The sequence below is a fragment of the Lagenorhynchus albirostris genome, chromosome 19 (genome assembly GCF_949774975.1).
Source record: "Lagenorhynchus albirostris chromosome 19, mLagAlb1.1, whole genome shotgun sequence".
NCBI classification, from domain to species: domain Eukaryota; kingdom Metazoa; phylum Chordata; class Mammalia; order Artiodactyla; family Delphinidae; genus Lagenorhynchus; species Lagenorhynchus albirostris.
In genome coordinates, this window is record NC_083113.1 from 38,702,971 (window position 1) to 38,728,560 (window position 25,590).

General features: G+C 37.6%; 1 protein-coding gene and 1 pseudogene across 1 annotated transcript; both read right to left on the minus strand.

The window, feature by feature from the left end:
* Positions 1-7,626: 7,626 nt before the first annotated feature.
* On the minus strand, positions 7,627-8,593 carry LOC132509371 (eukaryotic translation initiation factor 4 gamma 2-like; annotated as a pseudogene).
* Positions 8,594-8,638: 45 nt separating this feature from the next.
* On the minus strand, positions 8,639-20,628 carry LOC132509161 (eukaryotic translation initiation factor 4 gamma 2-like). The gene is given in 5 exon segments (XM_060129799.1): positions 8,639-8,989; positions 8,991-10,003; positions 10,006-10,552; positions 10,554-10,712; positions 20,596-20,628. Coding segments are annotated over 5 exon segments (2,103 nt in total).
* Between the last annotated feature and the right edge of the window lie 4,962 nt (positions 20,629-25,590).

Consider the following 25,590-nt stretch of genomic DNA (forward strand, 5'->3'; position numbering starts at 1 on the left):
CTAATTTCAGTCTTTTACATGTAGCCATCCCATTTTCCCAGCATCATTTATTGAAGAGACTGTCTTTTCTCTATTGTATATTCTTCCCTCATCTGTCCATAGATTAACTGACCATAAGTGTGTGGGTATATTTCTGGGCTCTCTATTCTGTTCCACTGAATTATGTGTCTGTTTTTGTGCCAGTACCAAACTGTTTTGATTACTGTAGCTTTATAGTATAGTCTGAAGCCAGGGACTGTTATTCCTCCAGCTCTGTTCTTCTTTCTCAAGATTGTCTTGGCTATTCAGGGTCTTTTGTTTTTCCATACAAATTTTAAACAAAGGTAGTTTATTTCTACTTTTAAATACTATGGTATACAGCCTCCCTTAAAATAATATTGCCATTAAAGTTTGTCCAGGAAATAAATATTTAATCCATGTCTATTACCTTTTGAATTTTAAGCCATGTTTTTTAAAATAGTATTTTATGTTTATAAAACAATGCAAAATAAGTAACATTATCCTCATTGTGCAGATGATAAAACTAAGGCAATGCTAGGGTGACTCATAGTTAAAACTGCATAGTTGGCACTCAAATTCCTGTTGTTTGACCCTGAACCCTAGAATCTTTCCACTGTGGCTTACTGAAGAGCACAAATGGGCTTCAAATGTGCCAAAAGAAGAATGAAGGTTTTAGATATAGAAGAATCTTCAAAATGGGAAAATACATCTGGAAAACAAAGGTTCTTATGGGAATACCTCAATCCAAGGAGAAAAAGACTTGACTTCATCATCTCTGTAGTCAAGTTTTAGCAACTGCACACCATATAGGTTAGAAAGGAAAAGGTTTTGTTGTTGTTTTTAAAGTTGTTAAAGCACAGTCATATAGTGAATTAAATTCAATCCATTGAATGGCACAAATACAACTATCAAATACTAAGAGAGAAGAGTTTGCTGGTGATTCACAGTCTCTCAGATTTGTTACCAGCTTTGACCTTGTACTTTTAAGATATACAGACTAAGCTTGATACAATGAGTTAGGACTATTTTAGAGTTAAAGAAGATCCCTCTCTATGTAAGACAGTCACCAAAATTCACCAATCTCCTTCCATTTTGTTTCAACTGTTTCATATTTTACTCTCACTTTAATGGCTTCAACCCTGTTCTTTTTGATGTGAAATAGCTTCCTAAATTTTGATTTGAGGTGGCTTCTAAGAACGTTGGTGACACACTCTCTGGGTCTTGCATTCCTGGCTTCTTTGGTTAGAGCAGTAGACCTAAGTGAAATTAACCAAATACTTCAGGCTCTTAGCAGTCTAGGCAAATGTTGGATTGAATTTTCCTATTCTCTTTGAAATTGGGTGTGGGAATGTGACTTGTTTTTTTTTCTAAGAAATGAGAGATGAAGTGATATGTCACTCCTGGATGAAAATTTAAAGAGGGAGGCCACAATTCATCAGATTGCCTTTGTACCGCTGTGGTTAATGTAGAAGTACACTTAGATAAAATGTCTTTCAGCCTGGATCCCTGAATTGCCACAATGAATAGGACCCTTATTTTAATCCCCACAACTAAAGCTAATAACTGAGATTTGAGGGGTTCTTTGTTACTTGGGCATACCTAAACATATATTACTGTTACAGGGAGATTAACTGACCTTAATAATGGCATTTCAAACAAAACTTTCTGGTCTCTATCTGTTCCTGTCCATCCCAATCCTTAATGTGTATAGATTCTTAATTCATGGATATACATAAGCATTAATTGCCACAAATGCTAAAACCATCCAAGTTAAACACTTATTTTTTCAACAATTATTTTTATGCCCAGAGTCATTTCTACTGTTTCAATAATTTTACCCTTTTCAAACACCCACTTGTTACCCTTTTACTTTTATGACAAAGGAGAGTGTGCATGAGGATATTATGCCTCATAAAACTGCATATTATAACAATGTCTATGGAGAAATATATTTTCCTGAGATTGGAGGTTATCATTTGTGGAGTTATCATTTGTGGAGTTCAAGCGTAGCACCAAAATCAACCTTTTTAGATTCATTTAACATAAATGCAACTTTTCTCTTTCTAAAACCAAAGGCTGGAAACTACCTACACAAATCTTCATAATGTATCTTTGATATCAACTAGCATTTAAAAAACATTCTGATGTGTTAAGTATAAAGGAATCAGAGATATGCTGATTGAATTTTCCATTGAAGTTGAACATTTTAAAGAAAAAGACAAGAAAGAAAAGAAGTTGGGGGATGCATGTTGTTCTTTGCTTCACACAGAACATTTGAAAATCTGCCTGACCTCTTATTTTTATTTATTTAAATTAACAGCAGCAGCATTCACTGCCATCTGGTCCACAGGCACAGTGAGCTAATTTAAAAAAAAAAAAACAAAAAAAGGAACTTCAAACTATCATTTAAACCTTTTAAAATAATTCAGCCAATACAAGGGTTGAAAAAGCATCACTTGGATTGGCAAACCAGAGGAACTAGGTCCCAGAGGGCAGTAAATCTGGATTTAGCCAGAGCTAAATGTGTGTTGAGAAAATTTTGATGGAGACTTCCCCAGGAGTAACTGTACATTCCCAAGGAAGAACTTGGAATGAAAACTGGGCTGCACCCAATGCTAAATGCAACTATTTGGAAGACTTTCCACCCTTTTATCTCCCCAGCTCAGATTATAAACTTTGTTAGCAGTTTCAGTTGGTGGTTTTGTCTCTACATAGTACTCCAATTTGAAATCTTATTCCACATTGGGAATACATCCCGTCAAAGCAACAGCATCCTATATTCATTTTGCATTCTATAGGTCATTGAGTTTTTCATTTAGTTTGAAATGTCTTGAAGCCCTCATCAAAGGTGATGCTAAAAGAACAATTTTTTTTTTTTTTTTTTTTTTGCGGTACGCGGGCCTCTCACTGTTGTGGCCTCTCCCGTTGCGGAGCACAGGCTCCGGACGCGCAGGCTCAGCGGCCATGGCTCACGGGCCCAGCTGATCCGTGGCACGTGGGATCTTCCCGGACCGGGGCACGAACCCGTGTCCCCTGCATTGGCAGGCGGACTCTCAACCACTGCGCCACCAGGGAAGTCCAAGAACAATTTTAATAAGTCATCTAGTGCTTCTCTCAGCCCACACGTATTTTTGGCAGCACAGGAATATTGCTTTCTGCCATCTGTGCAGAATAGAATTTGGATTTTTGTTCAGGGTCAGTTAGAATGTGCTTAAGACCCAACGTGTATCTAGGCTTTGATTCTTGCTCTAAACTTTTGATATGTGTTGTTTAGAATTTAAAGTGGTTTCACTAAAATCTTCTCTTTCTTTTCTGTAGCTGACATATTGTACTAATAAAGTTTAAAATAAATTCTTTTCAGTAGTAGTTGGCTGTTTTGTTTTTATGGCGATCTAATCTAACATCATTTCATTCAGTTTGTTTTGAAGATACACTCTGGGAGAGGAATAATTTAAGAATACACGACAGTCGTTGTATATACCAAGGTATAAACACAAAATCTGACTGAGGAATGTCTATGCACCAAGCAAATTTCTCAGTAATCTTTGTACTTGATATTTTCATTCCCATTCTGACAGATGAAGAAACTGAGGCTCAATAAAGATACACAACTAGTAAGAAGTAGAATTAGGCTGTTAACTTAGGTTTGTGTTGTGCTAAAGCTTATGTTCTACTTAAAGAAACATGCTCCAATAATATTCACTTCTTTTCAATAAAGATGCATAAGTTCCTATTATTTGCTGAGGACTACACTGAGTTCCTTGGGAAGAAAGAAACTGAAACAGGAGGTCTCATTCTTTCAGAATTTTTAAATATAAATGAACAAGGTAGCACACACATAGGAAGTAACCTCTATATTACTGCAAGGATGTTCTTTCTCAAACACAAAGCTACTTACATACCATTTTGTTGAAAAATGTCTTTATAGTGTCTTTCTGTCTACAGGATAAAGCCTAAATTATTTAACATGACATTAACTGAACCTCTTCCCATTTCTCCAACTTAATTTCCAATATGCTAATGTCCTTATAGCCTACATTCCAGCTACCCCAAACTACTTGTGCTTTCTGGAATGTGACTTTTTGTCACTATCCTAAAATTTTGCTGTTCCGATTTTTCTATCTGGGATTTCTTTCCATCATTTTAAAGGCAAGTTTTTGTCAAGAATCATCTGAAACAATACCTCTTTCATGGATTATGCTTTTTATCACCTGTAAACCACATCCATGCTTCTTCAACATAGCTATGGCAGCTACAGCTTACGTTTACATACTTTCTTCCTGGGTAGATTGAATTTTACAGTCTCAGGGCCATGTTCAGGGTATGTGGTAGAATTACAGCCATTAAATATTATTTTAATAAGCAAAAAACTGAGAACAGGAGAGAGAGGGTGGGTGAAAGGACCATCCAAATCTCTTGTAGGAGAGCAATAGGAAGCCCCGCAATAAATCTTATGAAAATTCAAAGCAAATAAATTCTATCATCATAAAGATTAGCTAGTTAATCTTTAACTAGGCTTCCATTAAAATAGTAGACACATATCAATAAAAATGACACAGGTCACTTTAGCTACCATGTACTCAGAGAGGGGGATTCCAACAGAAATTTTCTTTAAAATACAACAAACACACTTTAGTTACTGTGAATGAGAGAGAAAAGTACAGCTGTCCACACTGACATCTCAACTCTGGCCTAGATGATGGTCTTACACAGACAGACACACACACGATGAGGGTCTCATACAGACACACACACATGCATGCACACGCCATGTGCACACACTCTCTTTTAAAATAGATTTTGGTGCTTATAAATACAAGATGACCAATATTATACATGTTACAAAAAATTTTGATTGTATTTCTTTGGTGTTTCCTTTTCTCTTTTTATTTATTCAGTTAGTTACGGCAGTAACTGTAACAGTCATTTAGTATCACTTCTGCTTCAGTAAATTACCTTGCTTTATCGGGGGGGGGGGGTGGAATACAACTAAAACTCAAAGAAGAATGTAATAAGCCCTAGAACAATATATATATTGCACCGAGATAGGATTAGCTCCTTCAGAAAGTGGTAGGGTTTAGCACAAGAGGTATGAGAGTGGACCCCCAGGGATCTTCTTAATGGGAGATTGCCACTAGGAAAAAAAAAAAAGAAAAACAGGAAAAAAGAGAACATGGTTAACCACAGAGGAAGGGTAGTAAAAAGAAGAGAGAGGGTAGGGTAACCAGTAAGAAAGTAAACTATATTATTTTCCCAGTGCCACATCCTGGGCCAAAAATCTTGCTCATTCAGGGAATTGGCAGAGATGAATCATTTTTCTCATTTTCAGTTTTTGGTACATTCTTTCTGAGCAGCTCATTTGAAGAATGTAAACTCCAGGAACATGGATCTGTGTATCCCAGAGCTTTCAGAGTGATGAGAACCCTGGCTGTTGGTTGAATGAAGAAGCAAGAATACCCTAGTGTCTGACACCAAAGTCCTAGGTGTGTGCCCTTAACCTGCCTCTATCTCCAGCCTCAGCTTTTGCCACATCATAGTTAACCTACTGCAGCCTCACAGGTCTGCTTCTCACCAATGAGTCCTCCAAGCTTCTGGCATTTGTTTTGGTCTGAAACCCTATGTCATCCTGCCCAATAGATACATAGTATGAACCACAAAGCAAGTCTGATGTGTAACTACAAATTTTCTAGTAGCCACACTAAAAATGTAAATTAGACAGGTGAAGTTAATTTTGATAGTAATTTTTTATTTAACCCAATATATATAAAACATTAACATTTGAGAAGTAGTCTATATAAAAATGGAGGTATGAACAAGGTATTTTACTTTCTTTTTATTTTTGTAATAACATGTAGAAGTTTTTGTGTATACTGGACTTACAGCACACCTAAATTTACACTAGCCGTTTTTCATGTCCTTCATTGGACAGTGCAGTTCAAACCCTTGCTGTCTTCACTCTCCTCCCTCCGCCTTTCCCTGGGAAGCTGTTCTAATCTGCTATTATGGCTTAGAGAAAAGCTTCCCTTTCTGGAGATCAGATTTTACCTCTATATCATATACTCTCTTATAAAATTCTTCATTATAGAAATTCTATGCTAATGAGTAATAACTCTTGGTGCTATCAGTTTAAAATCTGTATTCCTCACTAGACTGAAGGCTCCAGGAACACTTCTTTCATATTAATCCTTATATCCCCTGTGCTTACATAATATCCAACAAGAGGAGACATTTAATTAATACCTATTGAATAATCATTATTTAGTGCCTCTGACCCTTTATTTCCTCATCTATATAACAGGGATAAAAATGCCTATCTCATAGAGTGATTACAAGAATTAAACAACTTCATACATTCATGCATGTTTGTGTGTGTGTGTGTGTGTGTGTGTGTGTGTGTGTGTGTCTGTACTTAGAACAATGGCTAATACATCATAAGTTCTATATAGGGTCTGGCTTTTGGTAACAGTCATAGCAGTATGACTAAATCTAATTTTGTGAGGACTAAGGCAGACAGTAGATTGAGGAGGGTGTCTGGCATATGATAGTGCTACTTTTAAAAATTTTGTTATGCTTAGTCTATTATTTCATATAAATGTCATAGCATATGCTCTAGTAATTAAACCTCTTAGTATTAATTTGTAGTCCCAAACTTGGATTGCAATATTCTTAAGAGGTCCAGGAAAATAAAGAGTATTCTTCATTTAACAGCAGGCTGCACATATAATTACTAGAAGAAATGCAGAATTAAGCTTTAATTAAGGCCCACATGAGACTGCTTGGTGAATGTGTCTAGGTGGTAATATTGCTCATCTGTAAACCATAACTTCTAGAGTTTAGTATTTCCCTTTCCATCAATGTTTTTTTCTTCAAGTATCACAATGTTTATTGATAGATACAAGTATATAAAATCAGGGCATGAACATGACTTGATAAATTAAGTAGACTTAATTTCAATTCTATAATACAAGGGACCAATTCAAATTCTCACCATTAGTTTCACACTCACAAAGACCACTTCAAGGGCACTTACAATCTCTCAAAATGTATCAGTTTTGTGCAAGTAAACCATGTTTCTTTTAAAAAGACTTGTGCACTTGCTCAGGCTCAAGGATATTAAAATCTAGCACATAGGGCTTCCCTGGTGGCGCAAGTGGTTGAGAATCCGCCTGCCAATGCAGGGGACACGGGTTCGAGCCCTGGTCTGGGAAGATCCCACATGCCGCAGAGCAACTAAGCTTGTGTGCCACAACTACTGAGCCTGTGCTCTAGAGCCCGTGAGCCACAACTACTGAGCCCGCGTGCCACAACTACTGAAGCCCACGCGCCTAGAGCCCGTGCTCCACAATGAGAGAAGCCACTGCAATGAGAGGCCCACGCACCACAACAAAGAGTAGTCCCCGCTCGCCGCAACTAGAGAAAGCCCGCGCGCAGCAATGAAGACCCAACACAGACAAAAAAAAAAAAAAAATCTAGCACATAAAACCCATTACTAGAGGTAGAAATACTGGCAATATACTATTATGGCAGCAATCATCAATTACAGTTAAGAATTTTTCTGTAACAACCAAATGGATAAGTAAATATTGCAACAACCCAAGTATTACTAAGCAAAGTGCATTTCTACAGTATTCAGTGTTGCTATTCAGTTTTCTAACTTAAAACAATCTATGATAACTGGCAGCAAAGAAGGTCCCTGCAATAGACTGCCTCTGCTTGAGAACTTATTATGTAATTATTGCATGCTGCTAATATACTATCTAAACATTAAAGACACTCCTAAAATATTTGATGGTAGACTATGATTAAGACATTACACTGCAAAAAAACTTATGCAGAAGGAAATCCTAACTGACACGCTTCTGCTTTAAATATTGTGCAAACATTACAGCAGAATGAATTTTCGCAGTGGTTAGGTCAAATGCAGTTACGTCATAGTAATGGTATGTTTTGCACAATTTAAGGCTTTGGCTGATTCTTTTAATCAGCTTCTTCCTCTGATTCTTCTTCTTCAGCAGTTTCTAGCCAGGTTAGTCACTGTTTCACCTGGAACAAAGCCTTGCCTTTCCCTGGGAACTCTTGGGTTATATCTTCTTTCCAAGCCAAGAAACCTTCTTCAATAATTTCCATGTCATAGAAGAGAACAAAAAAGCAAAGTAACATGCCTTTTGGGAAGTTGCTATTGTAGCAGTGCACCTGAAGAGCACAGAGGGCACTGACTTGTAGATCAATGTGATCATGAAGGAATTTCTGCATTACTGGCTTGAAGGAAAGAAGCAGTTGTTTTTCCTGCTCTGTTCTTTGGAAGGAGCAGAGGAAGAATCTCTTTCATCACTGGGTGAGTTTACTTCACTAGAAATGTACTGTAAGAAGCTAGTCACTAAGATGTTCACAAATCCTTTACCTACATGAAGTTTGGGAGAGATGTTATCTTTAATCCACTTATATATGGTTTGAGGAGATGATCCAACTTTATTTGCTTTAACAGTGCCTTCTCCAATTTGAGGAGTGGGAATAAGAAACTCAGTCCGTTTCCTCCCAAGATCTCCAACATGTGGTCCTTATTCTGATCAATTTCTGGGAGCATTTTCTGCATATTAACCTTGCTTTGTTGGAAAAGCTCTGTTAACCACTCTCAATCTTATAATTTAGCTAATTGCTGAAGACAAACTAAGAAGAGAGGAAAATGGGTGCCACTTTCCAGTGGTTGAGCTAGTTCTGAAATGCTCACCAGCTCCCAAATGATAGCATGGGCTTCAAACTGTGCTAAATATGATTTCACCAAGGGGATATCAATCTCCAGTTTGGGGCACTGGTCCAATGCACTCAGGAAAGACTGCATGAAGTTGTCACTTGTCGCCATCCCTTCCTGTTTGAGTAAACTGATCAAAGAACTTGCTTTTTCTTTATCTTCATCACTTCTATCTAGTGACAGGATGATTACTTTGCTTAATATCTCAGGGAGAAAGTGTTTAGAAGCCCTCATCTCTCTCTCTTACACCATTGACAGCTTCGTTTGCATTTCCACTATTCAGATACTTGGTTACAACAGTTTTGGTTAGTTTAAGCAGTTCTTCCTTTGATGGTGGTGGCTTTATACTGGTCTTGGCAGGCTTTTCCTGAATAAGTGGTGGATTAGTTTTGAGACCAAGCTGAGGTGTCTGTCCCAGAGGTGGTGTTTGAGTGTGTGGTGGTTGTACACTAGAAGGAATCATAGTTATCTGGGGCTGAAGCTTTGGCACTTGATTTTTATTCATTAGGAAAGACTGAGCAGGCCTCAGGCTAATCTCATCTGCATTAAGCTGTCCTTTCTTAGAAGACTGAGGTGGCATATCCTTCAAGTGTCCTTGCAGCTGGGATAAAACTCCCTGACTCTGGTTATGGTAGAGCTGGCTTAGCCCCTGGCTTTTCATAAACTTGCCTCCCATCTCCCCAAACTGTGATTGCGTGGGAGGTATGATGTGTCCCCCATGGCCACTGAAGAGTTGATTTGAACAATGACGCCCCATAGTGGGTGAAAATCTATCCTGGATAACTCCTGGACCAGTACCAATTCTGCTACCTGGCATTTGTCCAAACATATCAGCAAGTCCTCCAAGTGGGTCCCTATCCATTGTCATCCTGGGTGGCATGAACGGTTCCTCCAGAAAGAAGTCACTTCTCATCCCTTGAGCCATAGGAGCAGGAATAAACACTCCTAGATCTTTTACCACATCTTGATGGATTTGATTGATCATCTTTGGTCCATTGTCAAGAAAAGCCTTGCGAGGAACCCAATGGTGTTCTTTCAACTCTATGGTATGCTGCAGCAGGAAACAAATCCTCACCAGCAATTCCTTACTTAACATCAAGGAGCACATTTGGGCAAAGTACTGATCCATTAAGGACTTGGCTCTTTCTTGGTCTAATCTAGGTCCCACTGTCCTCATTATCTGACAGAGGCACTCCAAATCCTCTTCCATATCTTTGAGTTGGAGTCTCTTCTTTTTTTCCAAAAGTGTTTTAGAAGGATACATTCATAAATAAGATCAAGCTTTCCAAGTTCTCCAACGAATCTGATGTTCCCCAACATCTTGATCTTAGCAATGGCTCTCTGTTCCTCCTCCTCAGGGAGGAGGGGATTTTCACACTTATCATAGATATCAACATTTCTGGTTCGGTTTTCAAATTCATCTTGTAATTTGGAAATTCAGAGGTGTCTGCATGTTGTGCTTTGCTTCTGTCCTGGTTGAACCTCTGCTGCTGGGCCATCGAAGTTTGGTTCATCTTCTGCCAATCGCAGACATAGCTGAGCATACAGTGAGCTATACTTTGGCTCTTCTAGGGCTTTGTCCCCAATCAGCAGTATGATCCCTTTAAGGATGAGTTTAGACTCTACACCCACAATGAGGAGCTCAAGGCAAAGCTTGTCAAACTTCTCAGGAGTAAGCTTACTTAGTATGCCTCTTACTTTCCTGAAGATTGCATCATGTTGTTCTCTTTCATTTGCATAGTTGTTTGCTACGGAGTTGTCACCTCGCCTAGTGTTTCCTGCAGGAATCCATTTCTGCACGTTTTTGCCCTGGGGATTTCCCCAGGAACTCACTGTTGCCAGCAGTCTTGAGATAGTGCTGAGGTGCACCCCGGCTTCCTCCTCCGCCAGAAGAAGCACTGAAATGAGAAGTACTGCCTTCTGCAATCTCATTCTTCACTTTGGCAGCATGACAATGAAGAATCTTCAAAAGAATAATATTAATGGATGGGGTGGGAAGGCAAGGGGATGGGAGAAATGAAAAACCTTCACCGAGAACTCAGTATTTGCCACTGCAGCTGCCTCCTCAGGATCTGGTCATCGGGGACGGGGAAGAGAGGGGGAGGGGAACGGAAAAGAAAAAAGGCGGAGGGAAGGGGGAGGAAGGAGTCGCCCCTTCCAGCAATGTTATGTGATTTAAGAAGGCATTTGAGTTTCTGTAGTTTTATTTGTCTAATGAGAGGTAGGACTGGTGATTATTTCCTAAATTTGGGCCAGTCATGAAAATCTGTCCCCATAACTGATTCTTCTTTAGCCCCCTCTGCAGAGACATACACTGTTAATCAGCTTATTGTACTTTCCTTTTCCTTTCATTGTCTTTACTCCTTCCATCTGAAGTGTAGTTGTAATAAAGTCAGTCGAGCCTCCTGCTGGCTAATGTGGACTGGGAAATAATGGGTTACACCTATAAGGCCTCTCTAGCTTGCAAACGATAAGAATCCGTAGTGACTATCCAGTCCATCCAACATTAAAATAGAAATCTAATAGTATAAAATGGTTGTAAAGATAACCCAATGTCCCAGGCAAGGATTTAAAATGCTTTTTTTTTTTTTTTTAAGTAGAGTTGATTTACAATGTTGTGTTAGTTTCTGGTATATGGAAAAGTGATTCAGATATACATAAACACACACACATACATATATGATTCATATATATATACACACACATACATATACACACATACATATTCATATATATTTTCTTTTTCATATTCTTTTCCATTATGGCTTATTACAGGATATTAAATATGGTTCCCTGTGCTATACAGTAGAACCTTGTTTAAAAAGCCTTTTTTAAAAAGCAGATGTTAACCCTCAAGAGGGAGCCATCTACAACTCAGTATAAAGGACTTAGTTGCCACAATAACTCTTTGTTCTGGAAAAAAGTCTGATATGTTCACTGATTTCTACAATCAAAAGATGACTACATGGTGAAATTAGGCTGATTTTCCTTACTGAGGCCCAATGGTCAGTAAGTGGTCAGAATGGCCAGTAGGGATATGGAGATCCTATGGGTCACAGGCAGGAGTGGAGGTACCACCAAATTGCAGCTCAGATTATCACCAAGAGAAAAGTTAATGGCTTTTAATCAAGAAAGCCAAGATAAGTGGGCTTTCAAAGAAAGGGAAGCAAGAAATTGGAGACCTGTGGAGGACATAAAACAAAGGGGAGTAGCTGGAGAAGGATTACTGTGTACATTTCATATTTAACACTCGATAATGCCTCTGCCTGTGGGTAAAAGCTAAATAAATTAGAAAATGTTAGTAGGATTTATCATGCATCATGCAAATAAAAAGGTTGGAATTCAGTCTGATGTGAGTTACTTTGAATTCTGAAACCACAATTTAATAGCTGCGTGCTCTTTGTCTGCTTACTTAAGCTTGATAAGCTTCCACAGTCTCTACTTCTAAAGTAACAGGGAAATGCCTATGGTACAGATTTCTTTTGGCTTTCTTTGAATTACTAAATGGCACAGAACAGATCTAAATAATGCTATTTCTCTTTTCTGTCCCCTTCTTTCTTTCATCTGAATGGCACTGTGTTTGTACAATTCTGTAGTTAGCATGATCAAACCTTCTTCAGATTTCACACTGCACACTTAGGAATACAAACCAAATTAAAGAGAAGAATGTGACAAAATTACAATGGTGAGTGTGTGTGTATGTGTGTGTGTCTTGTAAAAGTTGAAGGTATTGATTAAAAAGTCTCCATTTCTTAAATTATTTCTGGCTCAATTTTCTAGACTTTCAGGTACTTTTAAGATCTTTTTATTCTTAGGAATAAAACATTCATTTTTGCATACAAATAACTAGCTGGAGATAGAAGAATAGAGAAATATACTCAGTAGGAATTAGTAACTTTAAGATAGTAATGAGCATAACATAACTATCTTCATCACTTTCATATACACTGCCTTCTTACACACCCACAATAATCAGGTGAGATAGGTAATTACTAGTCATACTTCACAGACAGAGATTATAAGACTCATCTTAAGGCCACAGAGCAAAAAGTTGCAGGCTCTCTAAATCTCACCTTTTCATATAATATTGCTGCTGCCAAATGCAACAATATTTTCTTGTGTAAAAAGATCACATTTTAATTTCCCCTGATGTTATGAAAATACAAGTACTAGAGAGGAATGTGGTTGACATTAAAACCAGTGAAAACAAACTAAGCACTCTTTTTATGGAATCTTTCCAATTTAGGAAAGCCCATAACTATAAACAAAGAAAGTACCATACAGAAGAGAATGAGATAACAGTTACTATCTAGGAAATATTATCCAAAGTCTACGTGAATAGGCCTTCAGTCCCAGACATTTAAAGTCTACTAGTTGTGGGCCTAACAGCAGTATACCCAAATGATAGAGTATCCAGGACAGTATGATGATACCTGCTTTAAGAGAAGTCATTTCCAAATCACTGAACCTTGAACAATGAAAGGTGAGTACTACTGGCATACCTGTTAGACTGAACAAACCCAGAACACAGTATACATGGACCAGATCTTTGCTATCTATAAATATTACATAAGCATTCAGTATTGGACAGCTCTGGGCTTTCTGAGTATAGGCATTGTTCTTCAAGATAGGCATATGTAATACCATGTAGTATACAGAAAAAAAAATTAATTGGGAAAGGAAGACCTTAATCCCAGCTGATTAATTCTCTCTGAAAAGTTATCTATGGTCTCTGAACTGTCATTTACCTGAGATCAAAATCTCTGACCTGCCTACATCACAGAATACTTAGGAATTATCATAGAACTAAAATACCCCATATTGTGTAAAGAACAGACAGATTATAAGGAGGTGTTATTCTCAATACAAATTTAAAACTTCCTGTTGTTTCAATCCATCTAGCTTATTATATGTGAAACTTCTTTTAAATACTAATTTTATTATATTTATTTTTTTAAATTTGGAGCTCATGAATTACTTTTTTAATTAATATTTTTATAGAGCAGGCTCTTATTAGTTATCTATTTTATACGTATTATAATGTATGTATGCCAATTCCAACCTCCCCATTCATCCCACCACCACCAAGCCGCACCCCACTTTCCCCCATTTCTGTCCATACTTTTGTTCTCTACATCACTGTCTCTATTTCTGCCTTGAAAACTGGTTCATCTGTACCATTTTTCTAGATTCCACATATATGCATTAATATACGATATGTGTTTTTCTCTTTCTGACTTAGTTCACTCTGTAGGACAGTCTCTAGGTACATCCACGTCTCTGCAAATGACCAATTTCGTCCCTTTTATGGCTGAGTAATATTTCATTTTATATATGTAGCACATCTTCTTTAACCATTTGTCTTTTGATGGGCATTTAGGTTGCTTCCATGACCTGGTTATTGAAAATAGTGCTGCAATGAACATTGGGGTGCATGTGTCTTTTTGAATTATGGTTTTCTCTGTGTATATGCCCAGTCGTGGGATTGCTGGGTCATATGACAATTCTATTTTTAGTTTTTTAAAAACCTTCCATAATGTTCTCCAGAGTAGCTGTATCAATTTATATTCCCACCAACAGTGTAGGAGGGTTACCTTTTCTCCACACCCTCTCCAGCATTTGTGGTTTGTAGATTTTCTGATGATGCCCATTCTAACGGGGGTGAGGTGATACCTCATTGTAGTGTTCATTTGCATTTCTCTAATAATTAGTGTTGTTGAGCATCTTTTCATGTGCCTCCTGGCCATCTGTATGTCTTCTTTGGAGAAATGCCTATCTAGGTCTTCTGCCCATTTTTTGATTGGTTTGTTTTTTTAATATTGAGCTGCATGTGCTGTTTATATATTTTGGAGATTAATCCTTTGTCCGTTGATTCGTTTGCAAATATTTTCTCCCATTCTGAGGGTTGTCTTTTTTGCTTTGTTTATAGTCTCCTTTGCTGTGCAAAAGGTTTAGAGTTTCATTAGATCCCATTTGTTTATTTTTGTTTTTATTTCCATTACTCTAGGAGGTGGATAAAAAAGATATTGCTGTGATTTATGTCAAAGAGTATTCTTTCTATGTTTTCCTCGAAGAGTTTGGTAGTGTCTGGTCTTACATTTAGGTCTTCAATACATTTTGAGTTTATTTTTGTGTATGGTGTAAGGGAGTGTTCTAATTTCATTCTTTTACATGTAGCTGACCAGTTTCCCCAGCACCACTTACTGAAGAGACAGTCTTTTCTCCATTGTATATCCTTGCCTCCTTTGCCATAGATTAGTTGACCATAGGTACATGGGTTTATCTCTGGGCTTTCTATCCTGTTCCACTGATCTATATTTCTGTTTTTCTTCCAGTACAATATTGTCTTGATTACTGTAGCTTTGTACTAGAGTCTGAAGTCCGGGGATCTAATTCATCCAGCTCCATTTTTTTCCCTCAAGATTGCTTTGCTACTAGGGGTCTCTTGTGTCTCCATATAAACTTTAAGATTTTTTGTTCTAGTTCTGTAAGAACTGCCCCTGATAATTTGATAGGGATTGCATTGAATCTGTAGATTGCTTTGGGTAGTATAGCCATTTTCACAATATTAATTCATCCAATCCAAGAACATGGTATATCTCTCGATCTGTTTGTGTCATATTTGATTTGTTTCATCAATGTCTTATAGTTTTCTGAGTATATGTCTTTTACCTCCTTAGGTAAGTTTATTCCTAGATATTTTATTCTTTTTGTTGCAATGGTGAATGGGAGTGTTTCCTTAATTTCTCTTTCAGATTATTCATCATTAGTATATAGGAATGCAAGAGATTTCTGTATATTAGTTTTGTATCCTGCAACTTTACCAAATTCATTGATAAGCTCTAGTAGTTTTCTGGTGGCATCTTTAGGATTATCTATGTATAGTATCACGTCATCCGCAAACACTGACGGTTTTACTTCTTCTTTTCCACCTTGTATTCCCTTTATTTCTTTTTCTTCTCTGACTGCCGTGGACATCCTTGTCTTGTTCCTAATCTTAGAGGAAACGCTTTCAGTTTGTCACCGTTGAGAATGATGCTTGCTGTGGGTTTGTCGTATATAGCCTTTATTAGGTTGCGGTAGGTTTCCTCTAGGCCCACTTTCTGGAGAGTTTTTATCATAAATGGGTGCTGAATTTTCTCAAAAGCTTTTTCTGAATCTATTGAGATTATCATATGGTTTTTATCCTTCAATTTGTTAATATGTTGTATCACATTGATTAGTTTGCATATATTGAAGAATCCTTGCATCCCTGGGATAAATCCCACTTAACCATGGTGTATGATCCTTTTAATGTGTTGCTGGATTCTGTTTGCTAGTATGTTGTTGAGGATTCTTGCATCTATAGTCATCAGTGATATTGGTCTGTAATTTTCTTTTTCTGTAGTATGTTTGCCTGGTTTTGGTATCAGGGTGCTAGTGGCCTTGTAGAATGAGTTTGAGACTGTTCCTTCCCCTACAATTTTTTGGAAGAGTTTGAGAAGGATGGGTGTTAGCTCTTCTCTAAATGTTTCATAGAATTCCCTGTGAAGCCATCTGGTCCTGGACTTTTGATTGTTGGAAGATTTTTAACCACAGTTTCAATTTCATTACTTGTGATTGGTCTGTTCATATTCTCTATTTCTTCCTGGTTCAGTCTTGGAAGGTTACACCTTTCTAAGAACTGTCCATTTCTTCCAGGTTGTCCACTTTATTGGCTAGAGTTGCTTGTAGTAGTCTCTTAGGATGCTTTGTATTTCTGTGGTGTCTGTTGTAACTTCTGTTTTTTCATTTCTAATTTTATGTATTTGAGTGCTCTCCCTCTCTTTCTTGCGAGTCTGGCTAAAGTTTATCAATTTTGTTTATCTTCTCAAAGAACCATCTTTTAGTTTTATTGATCTTTGCTATTGCTTTTCTGTTTCTATTTCATTTATTTCTGCTCTGATCTTTATGATTTCTTTCCTTCTACTAACTTTGGGTTTTGTTTGTTCTTCTTTCTCTAGTTCCTTTAGGTGTAAGGTTAGATTGTTTATTTGAGATATTTCTTGTTTCTTGAGGTAGACTGTATTGCTATAAAGTTCCTTCTCAGAACCGCTTTTGCTGCATCCCATAGGTTTTGGATCATCGTGTTTTTGTTGTCATTTGTCTTTAGGTATTTTTTGATTTCCTCTTTGATTTCTTCAGTTATCTCTTGGTTACTTAGTAATGTATTTTTTTAGCCTTCATGTGTTTTTGTTTTTTACATTTTCTTCCCTGTAATTTATTTCTAATCTCATAGCATGTGGTTGGAAGAGATGCTTGGTATGATTTCAATTTTCTTAAATTTACCGAGGCTTGATTTGTGACCCAAGATGTGATCTACCCTGAAGAATGTGCCGTGTGCACTTGAGAAGAAAGTGTAATGTGCTATTTTCGGATGGAATGTCCTATAAATATCAATTAAATCTATCTGGTCTATTGTGTCATTTAAAGCTTGTGTTTCCTCATTAATTTTCTGTCTGTATGATCTGTCCACTGGTGTGTGTGAAGTGTTAAGTCCCCCAATATTATTGTGTTATTGTCAATTTCCTCCTTTATAGCTGTTAGCATTTGCCTTATGTATTGAGGTGCTCCTATTTTGGGTGCATATTTATAATTATTTCTTCTTCTTGGATTGATCCCTTGATCATTATGTAGTGTCCTTCCTTGTCTCTTGTAACATTCTTTATTTTAATGCTATTTTATCTGATATGAGTATTGCTACTCCAGCTTTCTTTTTGATTTGCATTTGCATGGAATATCGTTTTCCATCCCCTCACTTTCAGTCTGTATGTGTCCCTAGGTCTGAAGTGGGTCTCCTGTAGACAGCATATATATATGGGTCTTGATTTTGTATCCATTCAGTGAGACTATGTCTTTTGGTTGGAGCATTTAATCCATTCACATTTAAGGTAATGATCAACATGTATGTTCCTACTACCATTTTCTTAATTGCTTTCGGTTTGTTTTTGTAGATCCTTTTCTTCTCTTGTGTTTCCCACATAGAGAAGTTCCTTTAGCATTTGCTGTAGAGCAGATTTGGTGCTGCTGAATTCTCTTAGCTTTTGCTTGTACATAAAGCTTTTGATTTCTCCATTGAATCTGAATGAGATCCTTGCCGGGTAGAGTAATCTTGGTTGTAGGTTCTTCCCTTTCATCACTTTAAATATATTGTGCCACTTCCTTCTGGCTTGTAGAGTTTCTGCTGAGAAGTCAGCTGTTAACCTTATGGGAGTTCCCTTGTATGTTATTTGTCGTTTTTCCCTTGTTGCTTTTAATAAATTTTCTTTGTCCTTAATTTTTGTCAGTTTGATTACTATGTGTCTCAGCGTGTTTCTACTTGGGTTCATCTTGCCTGGGACTCTCTGAGCTTCCTGGACATGGGTGGCTATTTCTTTTCCTGTGTTAGGGAAGTTTTAAACTATAATATTTCCAAATATTTTCTTGGGTCCTTTCTCTCTCTCTTCTCCTTCTGGGACTCCTATAATGCGAATGTTGGTGCATTTAATGTTGTCCCAGAGGTCTCTTAGTCTGTCTTCATTTCTTTTCATTCTTTTTTCTTCATTCTGTTCTGTGGCAGTGAATTCCATCATTCTGTCTTCCAGGTCACTTATGTGTTCTTCTGCTTCAGTTATTCTGCTATTGATTCCTTCTATTGTAGTTTTCATTTCAGTTATTTTATTGTTCTTCTCTATTTGTTTGTTCTTTAATTCTTCTAGGTCTTTGTTCTTTAATTCTTCTAGGTCTTTGTTAAACATTTCTTGAATCTTCTTGATCTTTGCCTCCATTCTTTTTCCTTGGTCCTGGATCATCTTCACTATCATTATTCTTTTTCTGGAAGGTTGACTATCTCCACTTCATTTAGTTGTTTTTCTGGGGTTTTATCTTGTTCCTTCATCTGGTACACAGCCCTCTGCCTTTTCATTTTGTCTATCTTTCTGTGAATGTGGTTTTCATTCCACAGGCTGTGGGATTGTAGTTCTTCTTGCTTCTGCTGTATGCCCTCTGGTGGATGAGGCTATCTAAGATGCTTGTGCCAGGTACCTGATGGGTGGGTCTGGTGGTGGCTAGTGCTGGGTGTTGCTCTGGTGGGCAGAGCTCAGTAAAAGTTTAATCCACTTGTCTGGTGATGGGTGGGGCTGAGTTCCCTCCCTGTTGGTTGTTTGGCTTGAGGTGACCCAGCACTGACACCTACAGGCTCTTTGGTGGGGCTAATGGGGGGACTCCAGCCACCCCCCACCTCTGAAGGAGACCCTCCAACACTAGCAGGTACGTCTGGTTCAGTCTCCTATGGGCTCACTGCTTCTTCCCCCTGGGTCCTGATGTGCACACTACTTTCTGTGTGCACTTCAGTAGGGGAGTTTCTGTTTTCCCCAGTACTGTTGAATTCCTGCAATCAAATCCCACTAGCCTTCAAAGTCTGATTCTGTAGGAATTCCTCCTCCCGTTGCTGGAACCCCAGATTGGGAAGCCTGATGTGGGGCTCAGAACCTTCACTCCAGTGGGTGGACTTCTGTGGTATAAGTGTTCTCCAGTTTGTGAGTCACCCACCCAGCAGATGTGGGATTTGATTTTATTGTGATTGCATCCTGTTACCATCTCACTGAAGCTTCTCCTTTGTCTTTGGATGTGGGGTATATTTTTTGGTGAGTTCCAGTGTCTTCCTATTGAATACTGTTCAGCAGTTAGCTGTGATTCCGGTGCTCTCACAACAGGGAGTGAGTGCACGTCCTTCTACTCTGCCATCTTGAGGCAATCTCCTGAAATTTTTGTTTTTAATTGGAGTAAAATTGCTTTACAATTTTGTGTTAGTTTCTGCTGTACAATGAAGTGAATCAGCTATATGTATACTTATATATCCCCTCCCTCTTCGACCTCCCTCCCCCTCTCCCCCCATATAGGTCATCACCGAGCACCGAGCTGAGCTCCCTGTGCTATACAGCAGGTTCCCACTAGCTATCTATTTTACACATGGTAGTGCATTTATATAAAACTTAATCTCCCTATTTGTCCCACCTCCCCTTCCCCTCCTGTGTCCACATGTCTGTTTTCTACGTCTACATCTCTATTCCTGCCCTACAATTAGGTTCATCTATACCATTTCTCTAGATTCCACATATATGCGTTAATATATGATATTTGTTTTCCTCTTTCTGGCTTGCTTCACTTTGTATGACAGACTCTAGGTCCATCCACATCTCTATAAATGACCCCATTTCATTCCTTTTTATGGCTGAGTAATATTCCATTGTATATATGTACCATTGTTCATTCACTTAGCATATATGTCTTGAACATCTACTCCATTGCAGAAGCTGTGGTACGCCCTTGAAATTTGTTTTTAGAAAAACTGTGTTCAGTAAATAATTCTTAGTATATTTATATTTGCTGCCAAAAAAGTGCAGATACTAAGAGACATTTTTCAGGGCATCTTTTGGGTCATATGTTTAAGGTGAAGGGAGAGTGGGATGGAGAAGGAGACACTAGACCTTTGAGGATAGTGGAAAAGTTTTAATATAGTTATGGAGAATGAGAAAGCAGTAAGATAAGGGGAAGATAAACAAAGCAATGTTGCTAGATTGTTGAGGATCCATTTGGTTTTGGTAACCATTAATTTACAGTCAAATCAATACATTGCTGTGTTCCTGACTCCTACAGACCCTGCCAGTACAGTTTCAGTAAATCAGCTGCAGTACATTGTGTACAATATATGATCATATGAAGATCTTTAAGATGTCAGAGTACAGTAGTTTAATTGCAAGATGGTGAAGAGAAAGCAGATGAACTGAAGTTGTGTGATGCCAACTGTGTCGATTGCTTTAAACTTTTTTTTTCTCTAGATTACTCACAGCAACTCCATGCTGTATGCATTGTTCCATCATTGCTACATATGATATGAAATTCAGGAGAGTTAAGCAACTGGCCCAAGGTCACAAGTGACAAGAGCCAGGAATAGCACCATATTGGCCCCTGTCCTAAATACATGCTATTTTCTCCCTCTGTACTATCTCTCTATAACGGGCATGCCTTGTATTATTCTACAGAGTAAAATCCCGATGTGCACTTTGCCTCAAAATGGCAAGAACACCTATCCTCCAAAATGTTCTTTAGGAGGCAGGGCCTTACCTCTTCAAGGTTTGTGCAAATATATGGTTGATGCCTGCAGTTCTGTTCCACAAAGCATGAAGAAAGTGGGCTTAGTATGGGAGGTTTTGAAGACAGGCATTTTCTATCATTTGCCTCTGCTCTGAAAGGCCCTTGAAATGCCCTGTAGAGCACGAGATTTTGAGCATGACCACATTTTGATAGACCTGCCAGGATACATTAGCTGCAAACACTTCCTCTGGGTTGATCTACTGACCTGATTAGTGGTTTGGCTCAAAATTATCCATCTGGAAGCTGAAGCGTGTCTGCCAAATACAATGGTCAGAGTTTTGGCAGGGTTGAAATTGAGCTGTTCTTTCTAATGATGCCTTGCTAACAGGTTCATTTACCTCCTATGACCACTTCCTGAATGTTATAGTAATGTCATGCTTAGTGGGGTGGAAAACACATAAGCTTTGGAACTGAATAGACTAGAGTTTAGAGTCTGAACTGATTTAACCACTTAATAGTTTGTCAATTACAGTACCACCTTGAGGCCCAGTTTTTTAAATCTGTAAAGTGGGGACAATGATTTCTTTTGTGGAGTTGTTTTGAGCATTAGCGATAGTGCCCTGTGGTACAATTAGGAATCATTTATTGAACCTTTATTGTTGAAAGGCATTATGTCACATGCTTTAAAAGATTATCTTATTTCATTTGGAAAATGCAACATTCCTTAAGCATTATTATTATCCCAACTTCAAGAATGAAGAAATAAAGGCTAGATGGGTGCACTTATTTGCTTTATATGACAACCTGACAAGTAGAAAGAGTAGAATTTGGTGTTAAAAGACAGACTCCAGAATTTCTATGATTTGCCACCAGGTGTAACTGCCTCCTAATGCCATTGTTGAACTTGAAATCTCCTGGTTTGGGAGATTGGCTAGAGATCACCCACCAAAATATCAAATGACAGGGGTAAAAGTTTCAGAAAGGTTTACTAGATATATCTTATTATCATTTAGTACTCAATATTATTGTAAGAATGACAAAGAAATACATTAACTGATCTGCTGTAGTCCTCATCTGCCCTTAATTGTGCTGGGATTCCTATAGGAAGTGTACTGGAGGAATTACCAGAGCTCAGAGTGATTTACCATTCATTAGGTAAACATTTTGCAGAAGTCTCTATTGATATTCATTATCTTTAAAGTGTGTCCCTTTGGTGGTAGATGAATTAAATACGGGAAGCTGTGTTTAAAGTATACATTTTATACTGAAACAACATTTTCCAAAAGGAAACACAGACCTATCTGGGGAGTGTGTGTGTGTGTGTGTGTGTGTGTGTGCCTGCGTGTGTGCACAGGTGTGTACATTTTGTGTGGTGATCTTGGTTTGCCTAATAAGGGAGTCTGTCTGCTAAGACTTGTCCTCTTTAAGATGTACTGTAATAAAGATTCTGCTTTGGACAAATTGAGCCAAGAATATGAACAAAATGAATAAAATGTCATAGTTAATGTAGCATATTTCCAGAGGTATCAAAAGAAGCACCAAAGGCATTAAGTGACTGGAAGTATTCTCTGTAAACTTACTATAAAGAGATTTCAAGTCTAAACTCTTTTGACAATCTATCAGGAACTTACTTGACTTAACCCGCCTCTAATTTTAAGTAAATATTTTCAGTGGAGGCCAAGTATTATGTCTCCCTTTTTTTAAAAAAAAACACATCAGGATGAAGACTTCAACTGTGTTTGGCAAATGAACACTATCTTAGAAATGCACCCAGCACTGCCACTGACGTGATGCATTTATAAACTTGAACAAACCATTTAACCTAGGGCTCTGGGAATGAAGCACTTATTTGTCAGTTGAGGGGTTTTAATTACATGATTGAAGGAGAAAAATTATAAAGGAAAAACAGTTTTGACGATTTGAGGCTCAGATCTCAGCACTACTGCTTCCTACATGTATCCCCATCATAAAAAAGAAAACTTTTATAATTAGAGTGATGTGAAGGTGAGTTCACATAACACATATCATGACTTGACAAAACGTAAGTAATCAATAAATACCACTTCTCTTTCTTTTAATATCTCACCCTCCAAAATTTCACAATTTTATAATTCTAAACCTAGGGAACCAGAAATCTTGATTTTCATGGGAAAGTCACTTAAATTCCTTGGGTTTCACTTTCAACATAAATATAATGAAGAAAATTAGATCAAGATTGTGAAAGAGGTTTCAATCCCTCTCATGCATTGGTAACGGCCTTCTGGAACATTCTGTTGAAAACTTTTAAGGCTATGTGGAGACTCTATAGGAAAAAATGCTGTTATTAATAAGTCAGCCAAGATACAGGCATGCCACATACATTCCATCCTGGGATAGTGATTTATACTACTCTCGCCAGACTTTAAAGTAAAGGGTTGTGGAACTTGTTGAAGCTTGCCACTGGAAATCGAGTTTAAAAGAAAAATGGTGTATTCCTTTAGTCGTAGCAGAGTGACAAGATGATATCATAAACAGATATTAAACAAGACACATATAATGCACTGGAGCCTGTGCTAGGGTTAGTGAGAGACATAAATTTGAGAAAACATCCTGTCTTCCAAGAACAAACTACTATTTACTAAGGCTTAATTAATGGGCCTATAGATTTTTACAGGAGTCTCAGTATTAAAGCACCAGTGATGGTCATGAGTATCCTCACGCTTACAGAATAAATTTGCAAGCACACTAGAAAGAATATGTCTACTAATTATACAATTAACTATATTTAGATTTAATAAACATCTTCATGTGCCTGACAGTGGGTTAAACTTAACACGTAATTTAACCTCACTATAAATGATGAATTAGGTAATACTGTGAATTAATGTGTTTATAAACTAAAGCTTAGAAAGGTAGAAGCATGGGTCCAAGGTCATACAGTATACATTGGAGCAAAGACTTGAAGCAAGTCCTGCTTGCCTGTAAGTTGGTTGTTTTTATACACAGTTTAAAATTCCATCTTATTAAAATGTCATGGACTGATCTGTGATAGAAGGGCATAAATATGCATTATAGCTACCCAGTCAATGGCTGAAAGAGCACTTTTCCCTCTGATTTTTTTAGCCTCTCAATAAAAATGAAACAAAGTAAAAATGTATCTCCAACATTACTTTGAAAATTTAACAAGAAATATATTTTAGGTATCTAAATTAATAGTGAAAAGGAATCCAGAGAGATCTAAGCAAGTCTCTTAATTTCACAACTGGGGAAAAAACAAACACAACAAAAGTAAAACTTTCAAAAGTTATCAAAAGCTAGTCAACTGGCTCTTTTTCTGAACTCCTTCAATTTCACCATACTCGACTAGACTGTTGATGAGTTCATTTACAACCTGAGTGAGAGGTGAATGCATTGAGAATTTCTAGTTCTGTAAGAACTGGGACTTATCCAGTTTCCATTCCCAGGACTTGGCACATTGGACAAAAAAAAAAAAAAAAGCAGAACAAAGAGAAGAATTGCATAGGTCAAATTAATTTGAGTTTTGCCTTGAAGGGTGTCTGGGAAGAAAGTAAACAAAACAAACAAACAAAAACATACAATTAAAACAGCAACAAAAAAAACCCTCAAAAACCACAAATAAGTTAGGGCAGAATATGTTAAAGGAGAGAAGCCAAGATAGAAGCATATATGGCTATTAATATCCATGGCCACAGGAGCTGAGAGCACTCATTGTGGAGTGTACTACAAAGTGAGCCCGTGAAAATTAAAGAATTCAATGGAGAATATTAAAACAGCAGCAATACCATTAGAGCAAAGAAGTCACATTTAAAACATTGTCTGCCCCCTGGACAAGTAATCAACACAAAGACACAGCATTAATTCATCTGATAAATGAAACTGTGAGCTTCTAACTTGTGCTAGGAACGTTGCTTGGTGCTGTGTATATGATGGTGAATCAAACAGATTTATGTGCAGAGAACTTGACTGAGATCCTATCTCTACACTCATCGGGCTAGACTTTGTCTCAAATATAACAGAGATAATAAGTTTCTACAATTAGGGCCAGATTATCAGGACTGTTTACTGTATAGTGAGCCCTCAGAGTTTTAAAACAGTGGTCTTGCCCAGACTAGAGTCACAGGATTGAGGCCTCACTAGTCCATACTAAGGGCCTGGGGGCCCCATCAGGAAGAGAAATCAAGGGTAAGAGATCATAAGATACTAACAATGCAGTAGTATATTTATTACTCAATTATAAAATAGTCATTCTGAGTTGTTGCTGTCATAAACTGAACTTAATGAAATGTTTCTGAGTTCTAATGTTTAATTAGAATCTGGTTCTGTATTAGTGTATGAAATGAACTTTATGCTCACATAAGGATCTCAAATAATGAGTAATCATCCAAGGAATTGAATTCTCCATGATAAAATAAAAATGGTCATTTCAGTTATAATATGGATCTTAGATCTGGATTAGAGATCACTTTGTTCAACTCCATCATTTTACCATGAAACATCCGAAGAATATGGAAGGTAGAGGGCTTGTTTAAGGTCACATAACTACTTGGAGGGGCAAGGATCTTATTCTCCTGGTTTTCTAAATGAACTTTTCCATCAGACACCATTACATATGTCAAAACCATCACTATTTTCTCATTTTCCAAGATCAAAATGAGACATACTTTAATCCTCCATTTCCCTCTTTCCCTCTAGCTCTTCACTTGACTAATTTACTAAGAATCAAAACCATCAATGTCTCCCTCATACAG